The sequence below is a fragment of the Candoia aspera genome, chromosome 4 (assembly GCF_035149785.1).
Source record: "Candoia aspera isolate rCanAsp1 chromosome 4, rCanAsp1.hap2, whole genome shotgun sequence".
NCBI classification, from domain to species: domain Eukaryota; kingdom Metazoa; phylum Chordata; class Lepidosauria; order Squamata; family Boidae; genus Candoia; species Candoia aspera.
Window position 1 is genome coordinate 17,211,211 of NC_086156.1, and position 10,119 is coordinate 17,221,329.

A 10,119-nucleotide genomic window follows, 5' to 3' on the forward strand; every position below is an offset into this window, starting at 1 on the left:
TATTTAGGTCCATGAATATAGCAGTTGAACCTAGCCAATGTGTTTCATGGGGGGTTGAACCTGTATTGCCTTAGTCTTGTTCTTACCACCATACCAAGAGTCATTCTTTAACCATCTAGTTATAAGCAAACTCATACTAACCATGAGCACTTTTTCCTACATCCATTAACCTTTCCTGACAAGCAATGCTAAAGGTTGGTTAGTGTTCAATAACCTGGATTTTTCTTGGAAAGTAAAGTTGAGGTCTATCCAATTTCATCCAAATACTGTTCTGGAAATCTAGGAGACACTATCTCTTAAAAATTAGAATGTGCATTCAATATTACTCAGAAATTGTAATATGTATCTTCCAAATTGAACCTCCTACAATACTTGGTAGAATGAAGTCATGTATCTTCATAGCCAGAAAAGCAGGTACTGACAGAAGAAAATTCTTTTGATCATTTAAGCAATGAAAAAGCTCACCAAGAAGAGGATGCACATTAATTTATGTGGGCTTACCAAACTGAATAGTTGAGTTCATCTTACATGAACCCTAACACAGGAGAGGGGAAACTCTATACCAACACTGTGCTCAAGTGCCTGTTCTCTAGTGTAATACTTCATACACAAAACTACAAATAGGTTTCAGGCAAAATATATATCTATGTATTTATGTGTTTTTTAAAAAAATCTTTACATCAGAATTTGCATACAGTTTAATAGCATAATTCATCCCCCGTTTCCCTACAGCTCAGACAACTGTGGTAACAGCATGTACAACTTCTCAAATTTGCTTTCATAATTTTAAAACAAACAATACATTAAGTGTATTTACTCTGTGCAAATAAGATAGCTTTTGGAATCCTTCAGAAGACAAATCCTATGTTTCATCTGCAGAGGTCCTTTGTTTTTTTGATTAATGACTGTGGGCTTCCCTCCCACCCCCATATAAAGTGCTCCTGTCCAGCAGAACCCAACGGCCTTTGAAAAAAAAAAATCCTAGCAATTTTAAGGACAAAATTTTAATATATAGAGATATAGATATTTTAAAAAACAAAACAGAAGTGATCACACAAACTCCAGCTTTCCATGTCCTCCATACATGCCCCAGTGGACTAGTGAAAGTATTCTGTCATTACTGAGGTCTGGCTGTCGCATCTTCTCACAGGTCATACAACAGTTCTCAAGACCTGTGACGGGCACCATGCATTCCAAGTCTAGCTTGGCCATTTGTCCTTTTTTGGAATGGTGTCCATGAAAGCTGTAGTGCAACCGAGAGAGCATCTGTTGCCGCTGGTCTTGCAGTTGCTTGTTTTCACTCCTGAGCATACGCAGGGCTAGCATGATGAGAAGCACCAAGATGAGTCCACCAGCAATGGGGACAGCAATGACAGCAGCCCTGAACCATAATTCTTTTGAGGAGGTAAGCTCCTGAACTTTAGTGAGGAGGTTCCGGCTATTATCGTGCTGGTATCTGCTCCCCTGTCCTGCAAAGAAAAGGGAGGAAAAAAGGAAGGCCGGGGGATTAAAACGATAGTGAGCCACATATTCAATCAGTGTTCTAGAATAGCTCCATTTTTCCTCCTCGTCTATTGAAACCACTCTTTGGTTAACACAGATGAAAACATCAGGGAGTAACAGGTAGGGCTAATTTATTGCATTAAAGGCTTCCCTTTATAACTTAAGCACTAGCCAGAACTTGATGAACCTAAAGCTTTATCATATGGCTCCAGAAAGACTAGGTAGGGTGCTACATCCCAGGTTGTCCTATTTGAACAACAATGCACCCCTGTAGTTAGAAGTATAGCAAACTGGAAGGGGTGGAGATGGAACTTCAGATATATAGTAGAGAACTTCCATCTTCTCTATAAATTATGCACCTTAGGTACGCCTTGCTGAAATGCAGACTAATTATGTACATAAAACAGATGTGCCTATTAGCAATGCAACAACTGGCTGAAGCAACTTGCTCACTTATGCACAAGCAGGAAGACCAACATAGTTTAGTGAGTCTATACAAGTTACTGTCTCAGCCGGATTTGATTAGAATGATAAATTAAATACATGAAATGTTTTGCAAATTAAGAATGCTTTAGATTGTATTTTAGAACTTGAACAAGACATACAAAGTATTTTAGCAGTGATTCTATAACTATAAATAGTTACAACATAAAGCACAAAAGGAGCTGGAAATCCCTAGTATTATTTGTTTGGAGCTTATAGTGAAGCTTTACAATGGGTTATTAAATTATATTTTCTATAAACAAATACAACTGCAGATTTGTGCCACTTCAGAATTAAAGGTGCGGCATTTTCCTAATTAAATTATGCTTTTGCTTTATCAGCCAAAAGACAACCAATTATAATTAATAAGATTTTTTAAAACAATTTAAAACGACAGTTTCTATGTGACATATGTGGTTCAGGACTGAAATAAAATTAAAGCAGATATAATCGTCATGGAGAAAATCTATCTATGTGGTCGCTAAGAGTCGACACCAACTTGATGGCACGTGATTAAAATAATCAAAAGATGTGATAATTTAATAAGCATGGGGAACAAGAAGCCTCCAGATATTGCTGAACTCAGCAACTCTTACCACAGTGACAATATTCAGTTCAGTAATATCAAGAACACAGATTCCCACTCTTTTCTCAATCGGACATATTTTGGCTTGTGACTTCCTTCAGGATAGAAAGTAAAGCAACATGATGAAACCCATGTGAAAATCCAGAAATTCAGAGTATAGTGCATGCAATTGAGGAAAACAATCAATAGGAGATTACTAAACTTGAAGCAATCAAGAGGCATCCTCGAGGATTGAAGATCAAGTAATGTATCCTTTCATTTATCAAAACATAAATTATGATCTTGTGGATACAGCATCAATTAAATGGATATTCCCAGTGGCTATGAGACATTGTGCTTCCCCAATCTTCAAAGCATCAATAGAGTTGCATCATAAAGTTTGTTCAGTCAAAGGAATTACTTCTATATTGTTAAATGTCTTCAGCTACATTTTCCTATCTTTGATCTGTTTCAGCTTTGATTAACACAAGATAGTGAGCTGCAGTTATAAAATTAAAATCTTGGTTTTCTTTTCATTAAAATTTAACATACTGTAATTAATTTTAGTTGCACATTCTAATATTTTATTTTTCCCAGTCTAGAATGCACCACACTGTGATGAAAGCAAGTGCCCCACCCAAGGCACAGTTTCCCTGGCAATAGGCCACGTGAGGTACAAAGAAAAAAGCAAGTTTTGTGTCTGATGCAAATGCAGATGCAAAAGCTTTTTGGCAGAGATGTCATGCCACATGCTTCCTTCTCCAGTTTGCTTAAGCCTAAAACCATTAGTAGGCTAACAAGATCTTGTCTGTTGCCAATACTGGATAAGAATGCTACTTACCCAATGGGTCCCCTCTGGAAGTAGACAGAACATCATACAGGCCTCTGTAATTGCACATATCCTCATGACAACACTCCAATGTGGGTATGGTAATGCCAGAGTGGTTTTGGGCTATGTTAACTTGACAAATATCCAGCGTGCTTGCAAAGGAGTCCAAGCAGCCATGAGTCAGTGGAGAATGGCTGTTTTGTGGGTCAAGCAGTCTAGAGAAGCAAGCACTGAGCTCAGACTTGCACATGTAGCCTGTTGCAACACAGTGTGCAGCATCACAGTAGCATCTGATTTCACCTGTAACAAAATAAAAAGTGAAGCTCATTAGCCAACAGGTATTCAGAAGTACTTGCTTTTATAAAAGTCTTCACCAAGGATTCAGATATATATTGAACTCAGTGCAGAAATGTTAAGGAAAGTGTATGGCAATTAGAGTAGCATAATTTGATTGATTATGTGCTGTCAAAGTCATTTTCAACTCCTAGCAACCACATAGATCGATTTTCTCCACAACCATCTATCCCTAATCTGTTCTTTCAAGTCTCCCAATGGTGAGAGTAGCATAATTATCCTCTTTTAAACAGTTCTGGGTCAACTTACCCCAGCACAGTTCATTCATGATGTATTGGACTACAGTTCTCAGAATTCCTTGGTCAACAGGATTAATAGTTCTGAGAGTTGTAATCCCAGAGCATCTGGAGGGGAAGACTTGACTTGGGTGATATGACCAGGATGCCAGAACTTCAAGATACCATAATTAGAATGACAGATTTCAGTTTTTCCACCATAAATAAGCCATCTGTTATTGGCATACAATCACAGATTAATGATGGCCAACAATCAGACCATCTGCTAACTGCCGCCAAAAATGTGTGGCATTCTCCAGGAGCTCCATGGAGAACAGCCAGATATAAATGTGAAGAGTAATATCTAAATACCCAACCAAGTATAGAGAAGCTGAGGTATTGATAATATTTGCTATTTCCATCCCACACAACCTGTGCCATGCAGAGAAAGCCTTTGCCGAACCAAACAACAATACAAGGGAACTAGATGCAGTCTCCTATGACTGCCAAAGTAGTGACAGGGCTGTACAAAAGGAATTTAAGTGTTTCTAGTAACACGTGCATTTCAGATGGAAGTGCATGCTTCAGTTGTTGAACACCAACAGCATCTTAAGCTCTCACAGCAGTTGAAACACAGAGACCCAATTATTTACAGTGTGCCTTATAAAACAGACTCTCCTGGTCAAAATCTGTTAAGCAAGTCACTTATTAACACTATCCTGGGTAGTCCTCTCTGAGTGCAGGATTGAAGTGCCTCCCTATTCATCATTTCTGTCACTCTACTACATGGCAGATGCTTCACAGCATCCAGCATGAATTCTAAGATTCACTGGGTTAATTCCAAAGTTAACAAAATATGACAATGGACATTACATCCCTTACAACTATATAGCAGCATACAGGGCATGAAAAAATTCTAAAACAGAGAAAAATCTACAATGTATAGGTCATCTTCCAGAACTTACTTAATTGAGCACTCATTCCCCAATGAGGTCTTGAGAAATTCATAAATGAGACAAAAGGAGAAGCATTAGGCTCCGCATAGCATCTTTTTTCAAAGAGGAATTTCTCATGCAGAAGTGCTTTTTTCTCCATTTTAAAACAGGAACTTTTGTTTACAAGTGTGGTTTCTACTTGCCAAAATCAACTTCTTTCGATGGAAGGAAGGATGCAATGGTAAAATTAAACTTTCCTCTACCACTACCAGCTTCTCATTCACCCAATCCATCATGCGGTCAAAAAAGGTAAACACTTAACCTGAAAATCCTCTGCTCTTTGACTGAAATAAAAAATGCCCAGGAAACCACAAAGATTTCTGAAGGAAGTGAAAAAAGTCCCCTTCATAAAAACCTTCATTTCACATTCTTCAAAACTGAGATTGATTTTATTATGCACAGAAACTTTACTCTTTTTTAAATACTGTATTTCAGTTTAAATCTGAAAAGAAGTATGAAAGGAAGTTAGAAGAAAACCGGGCTACTCTCAACTTTCAGAAATTATCATCATTGGAGGAAGTGTATGCTTCTTAACTTCTATTTTTTAAATCAACCGTAAGGTACCCAATACATTTAGAAAAAAACCAAGGCCTTAGAATTCTATTTTCCAAAACAATTAAGAGATTGCAGTGCACACATCCATGCATGTCTTACTAGAGGGAAAGAAAATACTTCAGTGGGCCTATTTTTCCAGGACTAGATATTATATCCAGTCTACTGAGTTTTAAGCATTGTGTGCGTGTCTGTGTGTATCAAGCTCTGAAGTCTTTGCCTGTTGAATTCACAAAGTTCAAAAAACTACCAGGCATTTAGAGAAATAGTTTGACAGAAAACATTTCACCTCTTCTTTGCCTGGAAACTTTCACGAAGTAAGCAAAACAAGCAAACATAAGATTCTTCACCCAAATGGATAACCATGATAAGAAAAAACAGAAAATAAAAGTGGAATGTTGTATACACCCAAGCTGATGGTTAAAACTATCAAATCCATGTCTTATTCCTGATCATCCTGATGCTGAAATCCAGTTTTCCTATATTCACCATAGACTTTTCTATTTCTATTGAAGTTTTGTTTTCCTAATTTCCCACTCCTTTTTAAAAAGGTCATTGAAGCAAATGTTGTCTAGCAAGCAGATTCAGACAGCTGAACATCTTACACTGACAATAATCCATGGATAAATATAAAAACACTTAAGAGGGACATTCTACAAACATCATCTCCCACAAGTTGTCTCAGAAAGTAACACACGGAGGAAACAAACCATAAAACCCTGTTTCTGTTTCAATAGCTTATATGACCCTGCTTGAAATCCTTATCTTTTCCCTGACCCAAGACTGTCTCATAAACAAAACATGACGGAGCAGTCATCAAGTTATTACAGTTCCATTTTAATTAGAACCAGGTTTCCATGTTTGGCCTTTTTTTTTTACCTTTCCAATGGAAAAGAGCAGAATTTTTGTAATATTGTATTGGGGGGAAGGGGGCAGTTATTCCTGTCAATTCATAAAGATTCTTTCTGAACCATGCAAAAGGCCAGAGAGGGTATTTGGTATTTTCAAACAGTGAACAATGCCCTTTCTGTTCACCTCCTCTTTCTTGTTACTGTATGTAGCCATTAAAGAAAAATGTCTGCTTTTAGTCAAGGTGGCTTCAGGAGAGACTGCAGGCTTCTCTTAAAGTGTTTGAAGTCGACAGCAGCCAGAAGTCTGTGATCCCCTAATTATATCATTATCAGGCACACAGTTTCAGTATCTGCAACTGTACATTACTCCGAGTCACTCCCTCCTTAGCCCCTCTTTGATGGGGCCAGAAAACTTCCCTCCACTGGCTTCAAGGGCTGTTATTTGGGGTTAATTACACCCTTCCTTCCAAAATAAATAAATACTGTAGCAGATCAGCCCTGTGCTTGCTTATCCTTTAACCTCCTCTCCATGAAACGTGGCAATTATGGGAAACGTCAACGTTCCCATTCTCTCCTCTCCCCTCTTGAACAGTTCCTTTTATTTGTAAAGGGGGGAGAAGAAAAGTCTTGTGCTGATTGTTGTAGGAACACCCCAAAAGTCTGAACTGTCACAACCGTCTGAGGAACAATTTACCCCTTATGCTACCAGCCTCACAAAATTGCTGAGTGGTGTGCAGTTCTGCCTCCAGTTAGTTTACCCCAAGCTAAGCCTCCGCTTAGCCACCATCAAGGAAGCTGGTATGGGGTGGCAGTCTGAAAATGACTGGGTTGCACATCACACTGCTTCATGGTTGTGGTTTAGCGCATAAACCCTTGGCAGGCAGGGTTCCCCCTCAGCCAAAACAAAGCAAATTGTGTCTGACTGCGAGGCTGGATCTGGTGGACTTTAGACTGATCCGCCCTTGGTCTCCCTCATCCCGGAAAGCCCTGAAAGCGAAAAGGGGTGCAGGATCCTGCCTTCGGGCCAATTTCGCCTCAGCTATGGGAATCTCCTGCTCAGCTTGATTCGGGCGAGAAGGCGGCCCGCCTCCCCGCTCCAGAGAGCCGGGGCTGGAAAAGTTCCGTAGCGCACCGAAGACGGCCTAAGAAAAACATTTTGACAACCGCTTGCCCCGAGGGTTGCCTCGCAGCAGTGATGCCGGGGGCGAGAAGGGAGGAAGCCACGCGGGGGGCGGAGAGGGAGCGCAGGAAACCCAAGCCCCGCCGCCACTTCCAAGAACAGGCGAGCTTGTTCTGGCCTGCGCGCCTCGGCCCGGGAGGAAACCCGACACCCTCACAAAGCCTTGGCAGCGCTCTTCAAAGGCCGCGCCGGGCCCAGCACATGCCACTCGCCAGCCGGGGAGGGAGAGGCCGAGGAAGAAAGGCCAGGGCGGCCAAGGGGAGGGGAACGGCCCCGGGGAAGTGGCGAGGCGGGGCGGCTGGCGGGATGCTACTGGGCTTGCCCGCTGCGAGGGCGGCCGCCGCCACACCGGCAACCCCGCCCGGCCCGGCAGGAGCCGCTGAAGGGCCGCAGAGCACAGCGCAGGCCCGCCTCCCCCTTCCGAAGACCCTGCTCCGGAGCGGCCTCTCGCCCCCGAAGTTCCTGGCTTGCGGCGGGGAGAGGGAGGCCGGCCGGCGGCCCCTCCGGACCGTCCCCTCCTCGGCGCTACCCGGGTCGCCGCGCTGCCCCGCCCGCCGCTCAGCAGGGCTGCTCGCCAGGAAGCCAGGCGGAGTTCGCCGGGGCCGGCTAGGCAGGCGACAGTTCTGCGGTCCTCGAGGGTCCCGAACGGTCCGCGGCGCCGCAGGGTTGTGCGCCTCGTCGCACGCATCCTTGGGGGCAAGCCCTGTTGCGCGCTCAAGATCGGCAGGCAGGGCCGCAGCCTGGCAAGCCCTTCGCTGGGACTATGAAGAGCCCCCCCTCGGGGTTGGAAAGGTCTACTCGGGAGCCAAGTCCGCCCCGGATTTTAACTGCAACCCAGAACTCGAGGCGCGCCACATCCCAGCGCGGCCAGCTCCTCGGGGCCGCCTCTGTGACCGCGGAAGGAAGGCATTCCCATACTCGAAACGCCCGCCGCCTCGCCACTCCACTGCCCTGTGATCTTCCCAGCCGCTTTTCAAAGTCCCCCTGTGGAAGCGACGGTCGGGTTGAAACCGCGCCGAGATGCCCACAGGCAGGCGCACGTTCCTCCGCAAAACACTCCAAGCCCTCGTTTCCCACCCCGCTTTCCTCTCCAGGGGCCGCCCTGGGTTCGAGCGCCTTTTGCAGAATCGCCGCTTTAGAGAGTAAGTACCTGTCATCTGGGCGCACGCAGAAGGTTGGGGAAAGCCCCGATCGTAGCCAGATTCGTCGGATGAAAGCACCGCCGGCTGGGTTGGCACCGCAGGCCCGCGGTTACCTTCACTTTGGTCAATTAACCCACTTCTCTGGATTCGCACGGCGCACCGAACTACACACTAACCACACCGACCGGATTCCCACGATGCGCTAAACGATGAAAAACCCTAAGTTTAAAACCACGTTGGGCACGGTGGGGGACGCAGACGCTGCCCTGCATGAGATTCACCTACTGGTCGGCGGGCACCGGCTTGCAAGTTCAGCACGTTTCAGGTGGACGCTCGCCAAGCAACCCCAGAGCACTCTGGCGGCCCGACCACCCCCGAAGAGGGAACGGTGCAGCGGCCCTCGGCCACCCACTTCTCCCCTCGCCCTCGCCCATCCCGCAGGCGTGTTTCTTTCCCGTGCAGCTTTTCCCCTCTTCTCTTCGCTCCAAGAACGGCCCTCGACGCAGCCCTCGCGCTGCGCAGCTTGACCCAGACCGCGAAGGGGAGGCAACTCCACCCCCGCGCGATCGGGGAAGCTCCCCTCGGACGCCTCGCCCTTCCGAAGCGCTCCGGCGCTGCTGCTCACCTTTGGTCAACAGGATGGCCATGGCGCACAGCTCCAGTTGTAGCCAGATGAAGAGGAAACTGGAGTGGCGCTCCATTGAAGCCCTCCTGCCTGGCTTCTCCGCCGGACGTCCCGAGCTCGCTTCACCTTGCGACGCCGCAAGGAAGGTCTCCGATCGGGCAACGCATCGACCCTGGCGGAGAGCGAACAGGCTGCCCGCGTCGGCCGTCCTGCTGTCTCAGATCCCAACTCCTACAGCAGGGCCCGCGCCCTGGAAACGCCGGGCTGGCGAGGAAGCCCCTTCCAGCTGCAATCGCCTGGTCGCGCGGAGAGCCGCCCCCGCCCCCCTCCGGCTGCTGCAGCGCTCTGCCCCGCTCGGCTCTCGCTCCTCGCCACTTTCTCCAAGCCAGCGCGCAAGTCGGGCAGCGGAGCGTATCCCCGTCCCCGCTTCGCCCGAATCTCGCTCTGTAAATAATGCGGCCGCCCCGCCGCCTGACCCCACCTCGGGCCGCCCCTCGCTCCGCCCACGGCTGTTTTCATAGGCGGGGCCGAGGTGCCACTCAAGCTAGCGGGGCTTGGCGATCGAGGGGTTGGAAGGCTGAGCCTGCCTGCGGGAGGCGTCCCTGCTTTCTCCTGGGCTTTGAGCGTCCGAATTAGCCGTGGGGGCGGGCGGCGTCGTTAAGATCAGCGAGCGGCCGGAGTTGCGGGAGATGCACGGTCTGCCCTTTTTTTTGGTTCGGTTTGTGTTTAATCTCCCAGTGCTTAACTTTCGGGGCGGGGGTCGGAATCCCGCGGCGCGCCAACTTCTGTGCCAGGAATGCCTGCTTCCAACGAAATAAAGCGCAC

At 46.3% G+C, this 10,119-nt stretch overlaps 1 protein-coding gene across 2 annotated transcripts; it reads right to left on the bottom strand.

Annotated features, from left to right (window-relative positions):
* Window positions 1-885: 885 nt before the first annotated feature.
* On the bottom strand, window positions 886-9,654 carry BAMBI (BMP and activin membrane bound inhibitor). Of its 2 annotated transcripts, none has more exons than XM_063303476.1 (3): window positions 9,295-9,654; window positions 3,393-3,680; window positions 886-1,469 (listed from the first exon to the last, which is right to left on the bottom strand). In XM_063303476.1, the coding sequence occupies exons 1-3, from the start codon at window positions 9,368-9,370 to the stop codon at window positions 1,051-1,053; spliced, it is 783 nt and encodes a 260-aa protein (XP_063159546.1). In that variant the 5' UTR covers window positions 9,371-9,654; the 3' UTR covers window positions 886-1,050. The 2 variants fall into 2 exon arrangements, with proteins under 2 accessions (XP_063159546.1, XP_063159547.1); XM_063303477.1 differs by lacking the exon at window positions 9,295-9,654 and adding an exon at window positions 5,747-7,364.
* Between the last annotated feature and the right edge of the window lie 465 nt (window positions 9,655-10,119).